This window comes from Gekko japonicus, unplaced genomic scaffold (genome assembly GCF_001447785.1).
Source record: "Gekko japonicus isolate JY-2015 unplaced genomic scaffold, Gekko_japonicus_V1.1 scaffold198, whole genome shotgun sequence".
Taxonomy (NCBI): domain Eukaryota; kingdom Metazoa; phylum Chordata; class Lepidosauria; order Squamata; family Gekkonidae; genus Gekko; species Gekko japonicus.
The window spans coordinates 652,214-672,864 of NW_015161409.1; the positions used below are offsets into that span (position 1 = coordinate 652,214).

General features: G+C 42.8%; 1 protein-coding gene and 1 non-coding gene across 7 annotated transcripts in view; both read left to right on the top strand.

The window, feature by feature from the left end:
* The window catches only part of PTPN21 (protein tyrosine phosphatase, non-receptor type 21), a 76,254-nt gene that overhangs the window by 17,710 nt on the left and 37,893 nt on the right, over nt 1-20,651 (top strand). For all 6 annotated transcript variants that reach the window (XM_015426664.1, XM_015426669.1, XM_015426675.1 and 3 more), the window contains exons 3-4: nt 15,915-16,084; nt 17,513-17,610. In XM_015426664.1, the coding sequence (XP_015282150.1) occupies nt 15,915-16,084; nt 17,513-17,610 (268 nt within the window). The remainder of the gene's footprint in view (nt 1-15,914; nt 16,085-17,512; nt 17,611-20,651) is intronic.
* TRNAA-AGC lies at nt 15,653-15,724 on the top strand. The gene has a single exon. It is a non-coding gene; the product is annotated as a tRNA-Ala (tRNA).

A 20,651-nucleotide genomic window follows, 5' to 3' on the forward strand; every position in this document is an offset into this window, starting at 1 on the left:
GGGAAAGAGACAGAAAAATCTGTGTTGCATTCAGTTTGGCTGTTCCTGGCAGGGACTCTGTCATGTGAACTGGGAGCTTCAGGGCCTCAGGCTCAGATCTAGACAGCCAAACAACCCAGGACCAGTGTTCCCTCTAAGCTGAGTTAGTGTGAGCTAGCTCACAGTTTTGTAGCCTCCAGCTCACACATTTTTGTCTTAGCTCAGGAAAGATGGCTCCAGAGCAAACTAATTTTATGCAGCAGCCAAACTACCTGCTCACAACTTTAATGCCAGTAGCTCACAAAGTAGAATTTCTGCTCACAGGACTCCACAGCTTAGAGGGAACATTGCCCAGGACTGTTTGTATTCATACCTCAGAGCTTTCTTCAGGCACAGTACTTTAAGGCCAGGTTCCTGGCTTATATTCAGGTTTAGCTACCCATTGTAGTTGCTTGTCGTTACTATTTGAAGTCAGGACTAGATGTTGGAGAATCTCGCACTAGGATTCTGCTTGATGTTGAACAAGATCATGGATAGAGAGAACACTTCAGGAATCTGGTGGGAATGGAAAATCAGTTGGATGTGGCTATCCTTTAATATAAGCTATATAGGAAGGACGTATCTGCTTCAAATATTTTAAATAAATACCTGGGGTGGAATAGTTCTGTATGTCTGACACACATTCAGACTTTTGAAATCTCAGTACCAGGTTTGTTGGTCAATTTAATTTTTATGGCTATTAGGCTACTTTAAATATAACAATTGGAACTACTAATATAATAATTTCATTATTTCAATTAATGGTTTTTATTTAGAATAATTAGAATGAATATGGCCATACCTGTGGCCCATCATTAATACCAGCAACACAATTGCAAACATATAAGGTAATTCTAGTTTGAAAAAATCAATTGTTAAATTAATAAGGATTTGGTGTACATTTGGAATAATAATTTGAGTTTCTTTTCCCCTCTTCTCCCCCCCTCTATATTTTTATAATTTCAGGATACAACATCTGGTTTTAAAATAAGTATACTAAAGAACCTGTATACATTTGTTTGAATGTGTGTCTATAAAATGTTGTATAGTGACCACTGAGGAAGGCCCTTTGAGGCCGAAACGCGTTTGGTCCTTAGTTGGAAAGTGTGGACCCATCATGTGTATTAATATTTGATATGTTTTTATTAGTCTGATACTTGAAAAAAATTTTAACCCGAATATATTTTAATATGTGTACACCCTAATAAATTTTGCATTTTTTAATATATATGGTCAGCTTAACCCTTTTGGTTCGCAGGAATAGTTCTGTATGCCAGAGGGCATAGAGACCAGTAAACAAAACAAACTTAAGAAGAATAAACTCCCCCAGAGTCATTTTAGGTGGAAATACTAGGCTTGAAAGGTAATTTAATATTGGAGATGTACTGGGGTGATCTTGAAATGGCAAGAGAAAATTAAGCGAGGGAATCAAAATTGTTTGATAATGGGTTAAATAACAGGAAGCAAGAAAGTATTTAACTCATTCATAAATTATCTGGAATTGGGATGGAACAGTGAGGTGGCCAAGTTCGCAGATGATGCCAAATAATTCAGGATGGGAATGACAAATGCAAATTATAAAGAGCTACAAGGGAGGATGCTATATAAAGAGCTACAAGGATCTTTTATAAAGAGTTACAAGGATCTTTCCATACTGTGTGAGTGAGCAATAGTAATGGCAAATGAAATTCAGTGTAAGTGTAAAGTTATACATAAAAATCGTGTCTTTCAGTATATGTTGATGGTGTCTGAAAGGGTGGTGACTGACCAGGAAAGTTCATGGTGGGGGTCATAGTGGATAGCTCAACGAAACTGCAGTTCAGTGAGAAACAGAGGGGGATGAAAGGCCAGTTCTGTTGTAGGAACTATTAGGAAAGGGGATTGAAAACAAAGTGGTTGGTGTTGGAAATCCCTTGTAAAGGGGTATGCTGAGGATGCATTTGGGATGATGATGATGATGATGATGATGATGATAGAAAAATTCAGTGTGACCTGACTTGAGACCTTAGGTCAAATGAGTCAACCATTAAAGGAAAGGATTACAGTTTGCAGTTCTGATCACTGTCTCTCAAAGATGCTGTCTCTCGAAGAGGATCTTGTAGTGCCAGAAAAGGGCAACCCAAATGATCAGGAAACATGAAGAAAGGGTTAAGGAGTTTCCCTGAGAGGAAAGGGTAGGGAGCTTAGAGTTGTTTAGTTTAGAAAAAAGAAACTGGGGGGTGATATGGTAGAGATTTATAAAATTATTCATGATGAAGAGAAAGTGAGCTGAGAGTAGGGTTGCCAGACCCCCACCAGGGGTGGGGGAACCCCTGCTTTTGCAAGGTGCTTCTCTGCTGCAGGCCACTGGGGGGAAATCCTGCCCCCAACTGACCCAAAAGGTGATGTGATGACATCACCAGGAAGTGATGTGCGGTGACACTCTAGTTATTGGGCAGAACTCTATGGTAAAATCAGCTACAAACCATAGAGTTTTGTGCAAAAAAAACAAAGTGCCCCCCCCCAATCAACCACATAAAGACGTCACTTCTGGGTGACGTTATTGTGCTCCATGCATGAAGCACGTATAGCAGAAGATTCTAGAACAGACCAAGAAACCCCCACACTGGCTCCCAGGAAGGACCTGGTAACCTGAGTTGAGAAAGATTTTTTTCTCCTTCTCCCATAGTACTAGAACTCATGGGCATTCGTTGAAGCTGATGGGCAGTAGATTCAGGACAGATGAAAGGAAGTTCTTCAATCAAAGCGTAATTAACTTGTGGAATTCACTGCCATAGGTTGTTGGGGAGGCTGCTAGTTTGCTGGCTTTAAAAGGGGATTATGGAGGATAGGCTCATCACTGGCCATTAGCTGTGATGAATACATGGAAATTTCATGTTTGGAGGCAGTAACCCTCAGAATATCATTGCAGAGGGATGTCAACAACGAAGTGAAGTTTTGGCCTCCATGTCCTGCTTGTGGACCTTCTGGGGTCATCTTTTTGAGCATAGTGTAGTAAAGGACACTGGGCTAGGTGGATCATTCATCTGATCCAGTATGGCTGCTGTCTGTATCTACAGCAGAGGTCCCGATGGAAATTTCATGTTTGGAGGCGGTAACCCTCAGAATATTGTTGCAGAGGGATGTCAACAACAAAGTGAAGTTTTGGCCTCCATGTCCTGCTTGCGGACCTTCTGGGGTCATCTTTTTGAGCATAGTGTAGTAAAGGACCCTGGGCTAGTTGGATCATTCATCTGATCCAGTATGGCTGCTGTCTGTATCTACAGCAGAGGTCCCCAGCCCTTTTGAGCCTGCAGGCACCTTTAAAATTCTGACACAGTGTGGTGAGAGCAGTCACAAAATGGGTGCCACAGCTTACATTCAGTCATACAGTGAAAATCCTTTCGCTGTGGTGGTGGCTGCTGCCAAGGCAATGTTTAAAAAAAAATCTGTACAACCAATCAAACCTCCAGTGACCAATCAGAAGCCTTGCTGGGCCTTTGCCTTTACTATCTTTCTCTTGTTTCCAATTCTATGGTTGCCTGAAGATTTGTCATTTATTTTGTGGAGGAGTTGAAGGGAGTGGAGCCATTGTTTTTGTCAGCTGTTTTCCTGGAGGCAGAGATGGGAGGTGCCTTCTAAAATGCTCCTGTTCCAGTGAAGGAATCCAGAGACCGACTATAAGTCTAGTGTCTGAGATAAATGTCTTGTTCGCCCAGGTAGCTGGTGCTAATTAAGAGAACATTCTACAAATATGTCTCTGTGGCATAAATAAGTAGGTAAAGTCAGAGCTGTAAGAGCTACTCTGTGATTTTATGATCTAGGCTGTGACCCACAATCTAATTAAGATACTTGGACAGCAGCCTGTTGCATTGGGGCTTTTGATGAGCATAAAATTGGCTTAAACTCAATTACTCTGGCCAAACCTGTTTGTGGATTGTTGCCTTAGGACATGGCATAATTTATTGCAGTGACTTGAAGACCTAAAGAACAAAGAATAATGGAGATACCAAGAACAAGTTTTAGTTGATATCCAGAACATTTATAAGAGGGTCATGTCATATGGTTATGAGCAAAATATTCAGAACCAAAAGTACTGAGTGCAGTTGAGTCTTGGAATGAGCCAACAAAATCTGCCTTTCCTCCTATGAAGGGTTATGGAGCAAAGGATAACCTTTTTTTTGAAGGCATGGGCAACAAAGCAAAGCCCAGCAGTTTTCATCCAATGGATGATTATTTGAAAAAGTTGAATAAACCTTTATTGGTCCTAAAGGTGCCACTGGATTCTAAATTTGTTATATGACAGTAAGGAATTAATACTTATGTAAGTTTTTGGAAGCTAAACAGGGTCAGCCCTGGTTGGTACTTGGATGGAAGACCCCAAGGAAGTCTAGGGCTGCTACACAGGCAGGCAGTGGCAAATCACCTCTGAACATCCATTGCCTTGGAAATCCTATGGAGTTGCCATAATTCAGCTGTGACTTGATGGCAAAAAAAAAGTGTGTATGTGTTTAAGTCTGACACAAACAGTCTTATCCTAAACAGATATACACCTTTATAAGGTCACTGACTTCAGTGAATTTAGATGAATGTACTCTATTAAAAATAGCACCGTTAATGTGGTATGGGATATTAAACCAGTGAAATACATGGAGATTTATATCAATACACCTAATGCTCAATATAGCCCAATCTGTGGATACTTAAATGTGGAAATTGGGGCCATGAAAAACTCGACAGATCTACAAAAGACTCAGGTTTGCAGAAAAATCTGAAAACTTAAACACACGGCGCACGTGTGGATGCACACACGCACACAGAGGGAGAGGGTTAAAACCCCCAAGATAACAGAAGCAATGCCTGTAGCTTTAAGAAACAAATACCCTCTGTTGCTAAGTCACCACAACCACTTTGTGGCATTCAAGTCTTGGTTTCTGTCAGTAAAAGGCAGGGGAATGAGGCAGAGCCCTTTCCAAGGCTGTTTTGGCCTTTAAGGGATGCTTTACGAGAGCCAGGCCCTGAAGCAATCACTGGGCAACTTGCTACCTTGTGACATGCAGTCACTTGCCCAGGCTCAGCTTCTTCCTACTGTTCAATAGTAGCCATACCACAAAAGCCAATTTTAGACTAGGATCTGGGAGACCCAGGTTCAGATTCTTGCCCTGCTGTATGGAAGCTCACGGGGCGACCTTGGTCCAGTCACACACTCTCAACCTAACCTGTCTCACAGGGCTCTTGTGCAGATAAAATGAAGGAGAATGATGTAAGTTGGGTCCCCATTGTGGAGGAAGGTAGCATAACATGAGGGGCAGATCAAAAGTAGGTTTAGGGTATAGCTTAAGTAACAAATAATACACATAGCATAACATGAGGGGCAGATCAAAAGTAGGTTGGTGGATGGGTGGGAAGAAGTGAAGCAGGAAGGGAAAGGGGAGAAAGTATTAGGGTTGCTATGAGGAGGGAAATAGGAAATAATGTAGGGAGGGGGATACAGTGGAAACTGGAGTGCCCCTCACAGGCTCTTGCAGGTACCCCACAGTGGAACTCAGCCTGTGCCTGCTGGCTGGCGCCATATAACTGGGCCTGGCAGCCAGCGCTACTCAACTGGGCCAGTTTTCCTGGCTGCCAATGGGAGGAAAGGAGGGAAAGCTGAAGACGGAGGCAGATAATGGTAAATTGGCTGATGGGTAGGAAGGGAAGAAGGAAGCAGGAAAAAAGGGAAAGGCAATTGGGGTTTCCAAAGAAGGGCAAGCAAATAGTGGAGGAGGGGGAAATGAGATATCCCCTGTAAATCCTTGCCGGTCCTTCACTTGTGTTATCTAAATATTCAGTGTTGATTTTACTCTGCTCACTAATAAAATATTTTTTTGATCTTAAAAGCGTTTTTGTATTAACAATAAGTTGGATGGGAAGAATGTCAGCAAGTTAAGTGGAAAGTCCTCCTAAGGTTGTAGTTTGCAATGGAGAATGTTAGTATTTCACTGCCCATCCTTAATTTGTGTGCACAGTACAAATCTTAATAGATTTTTTTTTTAAATGTGAGGATAAAGAAAACCGAGACTATCATTAGGCTGCAAAAACCATATGCAAAATGGAGTTTATAATTTTCTAATCTAATAATCTATTCTGAATGTGTGGAGAGTGTTATGAATAAAAACACATCGTATTTCGTGGATTTGAGTTCTCTCGATGATGTGTCATGGTGTGTTTTATTCATTACTGAGCACAGCCAGGCAGTGTTCCCTCTAAGATGAGTTAGTGTGAGATAGCTCACAAAGTAGAATTTTTGCTCACAAGACTCCACAATTTAGAGGGAACATGGCAGCTGGGCCTTTTGGACTGTTTAGTAATTTCTGCCACCATCTACAAATTATAATCCGGGACAGACACCGGCAACACAGTGAGGGCCTGAATGTTTGCCCCCATGGGACTGTTCCATGTTGAGAAATCAGTCTGAGAGGAAAAGGTTAAATCCTTCTGTAGTTCCGATCCAAATTGTAGGCCCTTCCATGGCTGCTGTTTGCAAAGAACAAAACCATTGGGAGCCCTGAACACAGACCTTGCCTAGTTTTGATTGACCCTCAACTAAACGTGTTTCTAGTTTGATATTAAGTCTTAGAAAGCAGATTTTTTAAACCGAAAGCATTCTAGCTCATCCACCTCTCTTCATCAGTGATGTATTCCTGGAGGCAGAGATGGGAGATGTTATTTAGAAAATGGTTATAATAAGCCAAATAGCAAAAGTCAACCTAATAAAAACCAGTCAATTAAAAACATGCCAGGGCGTAAAAGCAACACAGAACAGTCTAAAATGTTAATAAAACAGTCCTTAGGTTCAGAGCAGACTATAAAAACAACTAAAAAAAGGTGGAATACTTATATTAAGTTCTGTGATAAAGAGAAAGGTTTTGGACTGGCGCCTACAGGAAAGTGAAGTAGGCATCTCAAGCGGTGCAAGTATTCTGATGGCGGCACCACCACTGAAAAGGTCATGCTTTCGGACCAAACTAGATAAGAGGTGCAGCCCCGCATCAGGGCAATAATGTCCCCCGGGCTGTTTCCACTCAGGAAAATGGTACAGGGGGCAAGGGGCCCTTTCTCCCTTATGCCGCAGTCCTAAATCCAGCAGAGTGTCTGCTTTGCCCAATACCCCAGGTTCAGCCCTTTCATCTTCAGTTAAAAGGGTCAAGCTGGTGGTGATGTGAAAGACCTCAGCTGGAGACCTTGGAGAGCTACTGCCAGAGAATATAGTATTGACTCAGTAGAAGGCAGCTTCATGTGTACCCAGTTTCTGAGACCCTTTGTCTTGTGGATTAGAGCATGTTGACATATATCAAAGTGGGTTCTTATTTGCATGAAAGATTCAAAGCACAAACTAAGCACAGCCCTTCAGGTAGAAACTATCCTTAATGATGTGAAGAGCTGTGAAGGTGTGATTAATTGTGACGTTTTAGAGCTTGCTGATGCCTCCACCCTGTGGATTAGTCTGGCTTGGAGCTCTACTTAAAGGGTTTTTCTCCCCCCTCCTTGATCTGCAAGTTTCATTGCAAAAGCATTTTCCAGAATCGTTTGAAGAAGTGATCTGGTACAGCTTCAAGGGAAGAGTTAAATGTTCTCTACCCCACATAATTTGGTATTTTAGCATATGGTCCAGCGTAAGTGGATGCAAGTATTTATGTTCATGTGTTTTTTTTGTGCCTTACATCACAGTTTCTTCTTCTCAGTTGCTAGTGATCTGTTGGCTGTGATACCTCTAATTTTGCCTACCTCTCTTCTCCTGGGCATATTTGGTTTTTAGACACTAAAGGAAATGTTATCATTTATGAGGGTGCTAAAACCTGCTGAATACCGACAGAGCAGTTTGGCTGGTAAGACATCTGCAGCATAATTATACTCCAACACTGGATCTTTCAGCCTGGCTAGGCACCCTACTCAACACGCCAGCTACCTGTTGTGCTGAAATGGGAAGAGAGGGAGATCTCAGATGCCAGATATTTATAAGCTGGCACTAATTTATAAGAATCCAAGCCCAGACCAAGCAAAGCCTAATGGTGGGTACCATCTTTAATTACATGAAAACCTTTCTCCAAACAGCCAGTTGATGTCTCACACCGCTCTTAGTTTGCCCCAGTATAGAAAAAAAGTACTCAGGCAGTTGAAGGGGGACATAACCCTTAACCTTGTCGAAAACCAGAAATAATCCCACCATCTGTGTCTCAGCCAGTTTGGTGTAGTGGCTAAGTGTGTGGACTCTAATCTGGGAGAACTGGGTTTGATTCCCCACTCCTCCACTCACAGCTGCTGGATGACCTTGGGCAAGCCGTAGTTCTGTCAGAGCTGTTCTTGAAAAAAGAGCAATTTCTGTCAGAGCTCTCTTAGCTCCACCTACCTCACAGGGTGTCTGTTGTGGGGAGGGGAAGGGAAAGGACTTTGTAAGCCGCTTTGAGACTCCAAGTGAAGGGTGGGGTATAAATCCAATCTCTTCTTCTTCATTCTCTAGTTCTCAGTAGGTTCTGGTGAGAACCAAGACAGTATGCACCTCTGTATCCATGCTCTTTTATCCACACAGCCCTGTACAGTGTTTCATTTCATGGTCATACTAGAGTATGACAAAGGGATGGAATTTGGTGATTGGCTTTATTGCCCCTTCTTCTTATAGTGAGCTTGATAGTCCAATACCTATCAGTCAGACAGCAAAGCAGGTTAACCCATAAAGTCTTGGGTTTCTGTATATTAATGTGTAAGTTAAAGAAGATGACTCCAATGGCCTGTTAAGGACTGAACTCGCCCCTTGACCTTGAGGAAGGAATAAACAGAATGTTAAGGACAGTTGGGCAGCAATTAGAAAAGAAAAAGGGAAATCAGGGTGGGTGGATATGGAACTGAGCCCGCTTTGCGGGGAGGGAGGGCTATAAATTGAAATAATAAATAAATAAATAAATTGGCCAGACTGAGCTCCTAATGGCTTCATAGCATCCTGGAGGGGAAAAGGCATTGTAATTGATGCTCACCACTTTCAAATGAAGAGTTCTTGGGGAGGATTAATGAGGATAAAAGGAAAGACACTTCTTTTGGTCCTAACTAACCCCAAAAGGGGCAAAGATCCTAACAGCTCAACATATCCTTCAGACTGAGGCGTAGGACTACATTTGGTCAAGCCATGTCTGTCTCCATTCCCCCCCCCCCTACAAATGTTCCATGTAGCATGAGAAGGGGAAGATAAAGTACACCCTCTCCACATCACAGCACTTAGGTTTGGGTTAGATTAACAGCTTCATGTTCAGCAGTCAGCTCTATAGGGCAGTTGCACCATAATGGTAGACTTCTGGGATTCAGACCTAGCTGGAGAGGGAGCTCGTCTTTGAACTCAAGAGTTCAGCACTGTTGTGCTGGGGGGTATCTCACTCAATTTTTCCAGTCAGACAATCCCCACAGCTCAAATGTGGGGTTACTGTTAAAATAATCTATGGCAAAGTTTCATCTGTCTGCATAATGTGAAAATATAATTAGTGTAAAGGGGGGGGGATACTTCATGTTCCCAGTTTCAAGAGGAGGATGTGGAAGTTTCTCGCAGCTGGATTGTCTTGCTCTATTCGTGTACCCAATTTTTAGGTTTCTGGGCCATGTGGAAATGTCATAACAGCTTTGACATCTTTGTCAGTGAGTCCATCCCACACATCTTTATTTAATATAATAGGCTAAAAACCTGACTGTTTGTTGTTGCATGATGCTAATCCTCCATAGCCCATCTGCAAATAGCACTCCCTGCCAGTTGGCTGTGGTTGAAAATGGCTGCATGAAATTATGTACCATCATTGCTGTAATGCTGTATCTCCACATCACATGAAGATATTTAACACTAATACCAGTTGCTGCTAGGAAATGTTTAGCCTGTCAGTCTGTGAATCCCTTCCATAGCTATTTGCTGAGCTGCTATGCTGTCATAGAAGCTCAGAGGGAGGGGAACAGAGGTGGAGGGCACGGACAGAAGAACAAAACTTTGATGATCTCCCCACTTTCTCCCAGCATATGGACTATTCTTGGTTTAGTATATACTTGAATTGCACCTGTGTTTCCATAGACCATGAGTGGCCCTAAATCCTCTCGTTTTTGCCTGTTGTTGGCCAGTATCAGTTAGAAATATTAGTGTCAGTGGGGAATTTTTGTATACTGTGAATTGATTTGGTATTTTTCAGTGTTGGTGTGCATATACCACAGTATTCAATGTGATACCACTAAGGCTTTGCATTTTAATTGTGTAATTCACCTGGAGTCTCAGTGAGAAAAACAGAGGATAAATGAAATAATGAACACATGAAACTGCCTTATACTGAATCAGTCCATTGGTCCATCAAGGTCAGTATTGTCTACTCAGGCTGACAGCTGCTCTCCAGGGTCTCAGGTAGTGGTCTTTCACATCATCTACTGCTTGTTTGTTTTAGCTGGAGATGCCAGTGATTGAACCTACTGTTCAGTTTATGCATATTGGCTTTTTCATTCTGTATATTAGTTTAAGGGCAAGTGGTGTCTTTTATTCCCCACTCTCCATCTTTTATATATTCCATGAGTAGGGTTGCCAACTTCCAAGTGGGGCCTGGAGATCTCCCAGAATTACAACTGACCTCCAGACTACAGAGATCAGTTCACCTGGAAAAAATAGATACTTTCAGGGTGGACTCTATGGCATTATACTCCTCTGAGGCCTCTCCACTCCCCAAACCACACCCTCACTGAGACTCCACCCCCTAAATCTCCAGGAATTTCCCAACCCAGAGTTGGCAACCCTGTCTATAAGCGTACAAAACTCTTGCCTTTTTTTTGTACACATAACAAAGAGAGCAATTAGCCAGAACGAAATTGTGTAGAAAATCTATAGCCCTTTCTGTCTAAAGCTGATTTACTGCCTGCTGGTTGAATGATGAGTAAGTTGCTAAAATAAATAAACCTCACAACAGTGTTAATCTCGGAAGCTTAACATATTTCAAGAATTATGTCATGTCATTTCTGTAGGGTTGGGTAACCTTGCGTGCTGCTGATTGAAGATGGTTCTAGCCACAATGAAAAAGTGATTCTCTTTTAGTCCACTCACCATCAATATTCTAGGTTGCTCAAATGTCATTTGGAGATTTGGGAATTAAAATATACATGTGTGAGGCTAAAAGGAGCTGTGTGTGGAATGGGAGACATATTTTAGCCGGCTTCCATCAGGAGCTCCCTCAGTGTCTAAAATGTGGGATTTACTAGCTCTTTGAGTTGGGTGTTCATATCCGTGTTAATGCCATGGGGATAATTGAGGTTGTCCTGTGCTTTCAAATGTGCAAAGTTAGTATCAGTGTTCACGTTTGTGTACCCAGACAGGGGAGGGACAGGTTGCATCAAACTCCATTGTATTGGTTGGAATTCACAAAAACCAAAAGTCTGATTCCTATTTCAGAGACTTTGGAATACAAATTTAGTCACTTGGGGGACAGGGATGGGGAAGCTACCAAAAGTGGGAAGTGTAAGAAGAGAGAGTGGTGAACAGGTGTAGATGTTTGTTATAATTCCCTCTTTGGGGGAAAAATGCCACTCAGATTTTAATTTTCTGCACATTTTGAATGCATTAATACTTGTTTCCCCTGTCATGGTGGGGATTGCAAACATTGACATTTTGGGGGAAATTGATCTATGCAATACTTTCTTATGACACCTAAACTTATTTTAGCGCTTTAGGAACATAATGCCAACATAGCTTTGTTGGCATATAAAATCGTCCTGTTTTTAGTATTTATGAAATTTCAAATTTTGGTCAAACAAAACTGCAAATAAACCGCTCTGACCTGGGTAGCCCAGGCAAACCTGATCTTGTCAGCTAAGCAGGGGTGACCCTGGAAAGTATTTGGATGGGAGACCTCCAGAAATACCAGGGTTGGGAAGCCACTTCTCTGAACATCCTCCATGCCCCCAGAGGAGTCGCCAAAGGTCTCCATGACTTCTAGGCACACACATATGCCTGTGTGCACACACAAATGCAAACGTACTCCCTCCAAAATTGCAAATAGACACAGTGCTCAAAAGAGAGCTACTGAACAGGCTTGCCAAATTCTCGCCCCCAGTGGGCACTTCCCTGCTGTCATTCAGTTGGCCAGTGTGGGGGGGATGCCAGCAGTGTCCCAACTCACTGATGTAACTCCCTGTGTGCCCAGAAGTGACATCAGGGTGATGCCAGGAATGCTGCGGCTTTTTGGCAAAACTGTATTGTTTGTACATAGAGTTTTGCCCAAATGCCAGAGTGTCCCCGGCACTGCCTGGCAATGTACTGATGCCACGTCCGGACACATTGGGGTGATGTCAGTGCATTGCCAGTGATGTCATTGCATTGCTGGCAAGGCCCCCCTGCCGCTGTACATCTCCTTGCCAGTTGCTGGGGCCTGCCTTGGCAGCCTTGGTACTGAATTCTGGCAGCATGGACCATTTGTGCCCCTGCAGCTCAGATGACCCATAAGATCTTGCTATGAGAGGTTTTATCTTTGTTGCAAATAGTTTTCCTTTTGAATTAGATGTGTGGATTAAATGAGCATTTATTTCATTAGATGACTGACTGTTGATGTTGGGCCAGTGACAGTTCAGCAACAGTTGCTGAAACAACGAGATATCTTAATGACCAGTTTGAAACTCTGTACAGATCCTCAAGCTTAGTGTAAGTCCACATTTGCTACTATAGTAGTCAAGCCAGCTAAATACATTAGCACCTGAGAAGATGAAGATCATATTTGGTGAGAGCATGGTAGCTGGAGGAGGAGATTGGATTTATACCCTGCCCTTCACTACCCGAAAGAGTCTCAGAGCGGTTTAAGATCATAAGAGAAGCCAATGTTGGATCAGGCCAGTGGCCCATCCAATCCAACACTCTGTCAAACAGTGGCCACAAAATACCAGGTGCCATCAGGAGGCCCATCAGACTAGAGTCCATGCTCTTAACCACTACACCAAACTGGCTCTCGAAGCATTATCATACCTGGAAGCACAGCTTATTACAGTGATTCATAAAACTGTATACTAGTGCATTGTCTTGTGCCTTGAGAGAATGTCTTGAGTGTCTCAATAAGTAAATTTAAATAAATATGCTAAGGTTCATGTGAACCTGAAATACCTACCAAGAAAGAATGCTACCAAGTGCATCTCAGTGTGATCGTCTTCTCTGGCCATGCTTCCTTCCAACCAGCTGCTGCTGGAATTAGGAAATGGTGCTACATGTTTGTCACCAGAGCATTCAACCATACTTGATGCAGGTATCCACCCTCAGAGGAGACTGCCTGTTGTTTCTGTGCTTGATTAATGGTTGCTCTTAGCAGATCTTCCTTCAGTGAGATGGCATGCCCAGGACTTATGCATAAGCACAGAGGATGGGCTGCTCTTTGAGCAAATGATGTTTTTCTGGGGGGTTTTTTTGGAGTCCCAGTAAAACATATTCCTGATTTTATTTGAAAAGTTCTTTGGCTGCTCAGTAGGGTTGCCAGATTTTAAAAATAGCCAACAATGTAATGTCACTTCTGGGAAAACTGGAAGTGACTAACCTCCTCAAAGAACACTAACAGATTAGTGAGACAAGATCTTCCCTTACAGAACTGATGCTGAGTCTGCCTCAATAGTTTTTCTTCATCAATGTGCCTACTAATTCTTTCTTTAATAACAGTTTCCACCAACTTACCTCGTATCTATGTTAGACTGACTGGCCTGTAATTTCCCGGATCTCCTCTGGAACCCTTTTTAAAGATGGGAGTGACATTAGCTACCTTCCAGTCCTCAGGAATGGAGGCAGGTTTTAATGAAAGATTACATATTTTTGTCAGGAGATCCACAAGTTCACATTTGAGTTCTTTCAGAACTCTTGGATGTATGCCATCCAGGCCTGGTCAAGCCAGCTAAATACATTAGCACCTGAGAAGATGAAGATCATATTTGGTGAGAGCATGGTAGCTGGAGGAGGAGATTGGATTTATACCCTGCCCTTCACTACCCGAAAGAGTCTCAGAGCGGTTTAAGATCATAAGAGAAGCCAATGTTGGATCAGGCCAGTGGCCCATCCAATCCAACACTCTGTCAAACAGTGGCCACAAAATACCAGGTGCCATCAGGAGGCCCATCAGACTAGAGTCCATGCTCTTAACCAGTACACCAAACTGGGCTCTCGAAGCATTATCATACCTGGAAGCACAGTTATTACAATGATTCATAAAACTGTATGCTAGTGCATTGTCTTGTGCCTTAAGAGAATGTCTTGAGTGTCTCAAGAAGTAAATTTAAATAAATATGCTAAGGTTCATGTGAGCCTGAAATACCTACCAAGAAAAAATGCTACCGAGTGCATCTCAGTGTGATCGACTTCTCTGGCCATGCTTCCTTCCAACCAGCTGCTGCTGGAATTAGGAAATGGTGCTACATGTTTGTCACCAGAGCATTCAACCATACTTGATGCAGGTATCCACCCTCAGAGGAGACTGCCTGTTGTTTCTGTGCTTGATGAATGGTTGCTCTTAGCAGATCTTCCTTCAGTGAGATGGCATGCCCAGGACTTATGCATAAGCACAGAGGATGGGCTGTTCTTTGAGCAAATGATGTTTTTCTGGGGGGTTTTTTTGGAGTCCCAGTAAAACATATTCCTGATTTTATTTGAAAAGTTCTTTGGCTGCTCAGTAGGGTTGCCAGATTTTAAAAATAGCCAACAATGTAATGTCACTTCTGGGAAAACCTGGAAGTGATGCCACACACCCCTAGGAATTGGCTGAAATGTTGTAGTAAAACCACAGTCCTAGAGAGGACTGATGTCACTTCAGGTGGAAACCTGGAAGCAACACTGGTCCTCTCTAGGAATTGTCAAAATCTCTGTGGTTTTACCATAGAGTGTCAGCAAATTCCTAGTGGAAGTGATGTCATGCCATTGGCTAATCCCCATTTCCCCACCCATGGTCTCCCATTGGTTGCCACCCTTGGCAATCCTATTATCCAGAGCTCTGGAAATACTGCTCTAGGCTCTTATTGTGTCTATTTCAAATGATAGACCTGTTAAAAGTAATAGATGTGTAACATTCTGAGTCTGGGAAAACCATAGCCATGATGTGTGGAAATGTGGCTACTAGGTGGCAGCTGAGGTGGTAGTCAACAGGAGGAGGTGATAGGGTTGCAATACCTGGAGACTTTGGGGGTGGAGCCAGGAGAGGGTGGGGTTTGGGGAGGGGAGGGGCCTCAGCACAGTACAATGCCATCGAGTCCACCCTCCAAAGCAGCCATTTTCTCCAGGGGAGCTGATCTCTGTCAGCTGGAGATCAGTTGTAAAAGTGGGAGATCCCCAGGCTCCACCTGGAGGCTGGCAACCCTAGGAGGTGAGGAGTAGAAAGGCCAGGGGTGTGTGTGTGTGGGGGGGTTGGAAGTGGCAAGGAGAAAGAAAATGAGGGAAAATGAGATTTCCCTCTCCCTGTGAATCCTCACAGATCTCTTTGTGTGATACTCTGTAAAGTACCACGTACATTGATGTTGCTTTCCAAATAATTGATGCTTTCAATCTGAGACGCCTCCTTGTTTCTCAGTTATTTGGCTTCCTTAATTCTCCATGAAGCTGAGAACTAGGATACCATTATATTGTGTGCATGCTTCCTTCATAAATTTTGTGCAGGGAGGAGCTGTGGCTCATTGGTAGAGCATCTGCTTAGCATGCAGAAGGTCCCAGGTTCAATCCCTGGCATTTCCATTTAAAAGGACCAGGCACTGGGTTATGTGAACGACCACAGCCTGAGACCCTGGAGAGCTGCTGCCAGTCTGAGTAGACAATACTGACTTTAATGGATTGATGGTCTGATTCAGTATAGGGTAGCTTTTTGTGTTCATGTGTTCAACTGAATACTCACCTGCTTCTAACCCTTTCTGTCTTCCCCTTACAGATCACCTACTTTAGCCTGTGGTATTACAACAAGCAAAACCAGCGCCGGTGGATAGACCTGGATAAGCCTCTGAAAAAGCAACTGGATAAATATGCATTGGAGCCAACTGTATATTTTGGTGTGGTGTTTTATGTGCCTTCTGTCTCTCAGCTGCAGCAGGAGATTACCAGGTGAGTGGCAGAAGGATGATGGTAATGTTCTGAAATGTTAGCAAAGCACTTCGTAACAGGCTTTACATGCTACTTTGAGCTGAGAGGGCAACAACACAGCAAAGTCACTATGCCTTTGTGTTACTTTTTTCTTCTTTCTCTACTACTTTGGGCTGAGAGGGCAACAACACAGCAAAGTCTTTGTGTTACTTTTTTCTTCTTTCTCTAATGCACCGAATTCACTATCTCCTGGCTTGGATTATAATGAATTTTTCCCCTTGGAACTGTGGTTGGTGTACAGTTGTGTGAACAGTGGCTTTGGGTATGATGACGAAGCAGGGAGTGTAAACATCTGTGCTTCTCCATCTCCTCCAAAATAAAAATTTGTGCAGCTTCACCAGGGGAAGAGGTATGCACAAGGGGTAGATACACAATTTGGTCCATGAAGAGCAGAAGTACTAGATGTTTGTTTCCTGTCTACTCCATTTATTCATTGTGCAGATTGTTGTGGTTCTAAAAAGCAAACCAGGGAAGGTGAATAACTGCAGTCAAATGAATAAAGGATTTGATGGTTCAAATCTCACATTGAATGGTCCCTTCCAGCAAGTCTCTTTATAAACTGGAAATTGATGCAAAAGGGTGATGGTTTTAATCCTCCATACACTCATTTCAGTCACTTTGGGAACGTCATTGGTACAATTTAAGTGATTCTGTAGATGCCTAAAGCAACTACTATGTGTGTGTCAGATATTAAAATAAGGAGAAACAAACTTCAAAACAAATAAATAACAGAATTAATACATGTCATTAAATAGCACTTTTGTAAGCAGAAAGACATTTAATAAATTTCTGAAATTGCAGCAGCAAGATAGAATAAAGTTACCTTACAGTGTATCCCTGAACTAGTGGACACGACAAGGCAGTTAACCATTGCAGACAGTGAAAGATTCAACTAGCCATAGAGATAGCAAAAATGTAAACAGGTTGGACAAGTGGGCAGGGATTAGCAGGATCTTGAGGACAAAGAAACAGAGAGACCCCAAGAGATAATACAGTTTGGCTAATTGGAAGTTGGAATTTATCCGTAATACCTTATGGAGAGGAGTATTCGGCAGCTGAGGGATTATGGGGGGGAAAGCCAGTTTGCTACATGTTTTGCAAACTTGCTGTGTGGAAACAGGATCTGGGATTGGGGCTACTGCTATATTTTAGTGGCTGTGGGTGCTTCAGCTTCTGTTATTAACATACATAGTACCATCAGTGTACATGACGATCTACGGATTATCAAACAAAAAGATGGATCCCTGAGAAGTTTGCAGTCTTGGTTGATGAGGGTGGGAGCATAGGTGTGATACTCTCATAGGCTACAGAATATGTCTATGTTATCCTGAAACAATAGTAATAATGGAAAAAGCAACACAAATTCTCCCCCCCCCCTTCCTCTCCTAGATACCAGTATTACCTGCAATTGAAGAAAGATATCTTGGAAGGTAACATTCCTTGCACATTTGAGCAAGCAGTTCATCTGGCTGGCCTAGCTGTTCAGGGTAAGATTCTGAGTCGTAATCATGTTTAGCTAATTTTAGGATTGGGAAAGCTGTATGATTTGCATTCACACTTTGTGTTTCAGGGCTAGGCGGTGAGAGGCCCATGGGCCATATCTGGCTTTGTCCTCTGGAGAAGCATTTCAGCTTTTTTCTGTGGAAGAACCTGAGGTTAAATAACCTTGGGGCTTTGCAAAGGTTCTTCCTCCAGTTCACTGCTCCTATTCTATGGCTTCCCCAGCCCCTCAGCTGGGGAAGAAACCTTGACAGAGACAGCTGCAAGCCTCGGGTTCCCTACCCCACTGTAAATATTTCCCATTTCTCAAAATGCCTCTGCATTCATATTGTGTCCTTCCTTCAGAGTCTCATAGCATCCCAACAACTCTGTCAGTAGGCCGTACTGGGAGAGATCTTGCCCATGGCTGACCTAGAAGCTTCATAGATGATCATTGGTTTGAATCTGGGTTTCTAGTAATAGACTGGCTAGAGCACTAGACTGGCTTTCTTGTGGTTCATTTGTCCAGGTTTGGAAGTATGAGGTAGTTCCTGATTGTGTGTGTGTGTGTTTGTCTTCTGAATATTCTGCCTAGAGTAATGGTGACTTATGGTTCTCGTCACAGAGAACTGCTGAGAATGGCTGCTAATGACTTACTAAAGGTTTGCCTGTAGGTTGAGAAGGGTTCATAATCACAGTTCGCTGATTCATGCAGTTACATTGTGCGCTTTCACTAAATAATGCAATTTCAATCTACTTCAGTGATGGTTTGCAAGTAGATTTTGCCATTTCACACAGCAAAATCCAGTTGCAAAGTGCATTTAAAGTGGATTGAAAGTGCGTTCTCCACTTTGTGAGAATCACAGATTGTTAAATGGATCTTGAAACTGTCTCCTATAGCTTCTGAAGTCCCTTGTGTCCTAACATCCAAGACTATTTTGAACTTGGTGGCCATATGGTCCCAGTGCTAGGTCCTCCATCCAAGCTTTTAGATTGTGTAGGTTCTGGGCTGCTCACAGAAATGATCAGGTTAAGTAGAGGGACTCTTTAAGACTGGATTAGCCTCCCTGTACTGATTTTTTTTTAATATACAGTGTTTTTCTCTCCAAAGCGGCTTACAACTTTGTTCTCCCCTTCTCCACTTATCTTCCCCGGAACAGACCTTGAAGTTTAGGTTGAGAGAGAGAGGGAGAGAGAGAGAGAAAGAGAGAGAGAGAGACTGACTGACTGACTTCTGGAGCCCATCTTCCTCCCAGCTGCTTATGATGGAGGAAGTCATATGCCCACCACTTCTGGGGTTCTCGTTCTCCCATTCATGGTCACTGCTGGAAGAGGCAAAAGGTCCGCCTTTGTCTCCCTGATCTTTGCCATTGCCTCACGGGTCCGAGCCTGGCCTGACACCGTGTTTGCTCTTTGCTCCCTTGGGGCTCATCTTCCTCATTTTGACAGGTGGCGGAGGGGCTGTGGCTCAGTGGAAGAGCCTTTGCTTTGCCTGCAGAAGGTCCCAGGTTCAATGCCTGGCATTGCCAGTTAAAAATACCAGGCAGTAGGTAATGCAAACGTCCCACCCTGGAGAGCCACTGCCAGTCTGAGTGGACAATACTTGAACAAGAGTCTGATTCAGTATAAGGCAGCGTCATGTGTGACATAAGCCAATGCTCCCTCTAAGCTGTGGAGTCTTGTGAGCAAAAATTCTACTTTGTGAGCTACTGGCATTAAAGTTGTGAGCGAGCGATTTGGCTACTGCATAAATTAGTTTGCTTTGGAGCCATTCCTTCCTGAGCTAAGACAAAAACACGTGAGCCGGACAAAATGACAAGAAAGCTCAAGAATCAGGAAGCGGAAGAATTTTTTGCAGACTGGATAGATCTTAAAGAATATCTGGAGAAATATTGGGATGTGAAGAATAATCTATTTTGCTTTGATAACTATTAGAGATAGAAGGATATTTAGAGTTAGTTCAAATGTGTAAGAATAATAGTTTAAAGAAATGGTACCTTATAAGTTTAATTATTGATGTGGGGAGAAGAGAGAAGAAAATAGAAGACTTGGAAGGGAGGTGGGAGCACTGCGGGAAGCCAGAAGGGGGGAGATATGGGGAGAAAAGGATATAAGATGGATGCTAAAATGTTATATTGGTTGACTTGATGTTATATCCAAATAAAATTGTTTAAAAAAAAACCAAAAAAAACCCCCACGTGAGCCGGAGGCTAAAAACCTGTGAGGGAGCTCACACTAACTCAACTTAGAGGGAGCACTGGATAACTCACCTGCTTGGGCCAGCTCTGAGCAGAACTGCGGGTACATTGCTTGTAACTTAGTAGACTTTGGTGCGGACATTCTGTGTCTGATGGCTCAGCTCAGCAACCATGCTGAGTGGGAGATGTGGGGCTCGAAGAGTGCGCCAAACCTCTGGTCCATTTTATTTTGCTGCCTGGCTTTACTTGCTAAGAATGATAATCTCGTGTGCTGAGAAAGACCTGCCAAGAATGTTGTTTGCCAATGAGATCTAAACCAATGAATAGAAATAGCCTGTTTATGTAACAACATTCTTTCATATTTTTATTTAGTTCTGGCTGGCTCTTTCATAGCACTCATTGAATAAATACTTGTTTTAATTGCTCTTGTACATTTTAGGAAGTGTAAAATATCTTGGCGTTTGCCAACTTGCTGGAATTTTTCTATAATCCTATTTCTAGATGGATTCCCCCCCCCTCTTTTTGCTTCTGCAATTCTTACTCAGACTGAGAGAGCAGTCTGTTAAATAAGGAATTTGCATGCACATATTAGCAGTACAATGGACACTCTGTGTAGGGGGGGAAATAAGCCTTGAAACACTGTCTGTATCTAGGCTCACTCAACAGGTATTAATGCAAAGATCAGCAGAATGCTGTACAATTTCACATAATAGTACAATCCTTAACAGAAGTACACCTTTCTAAAATCCGTTGAAGTCCATGGTCCTGGAAATATGTAACCCTGTTTAGGATTGCACTGGTAATCCATTATATTTCCCCACATTTCCCCCATGGATTAAACCCGAGCAAAG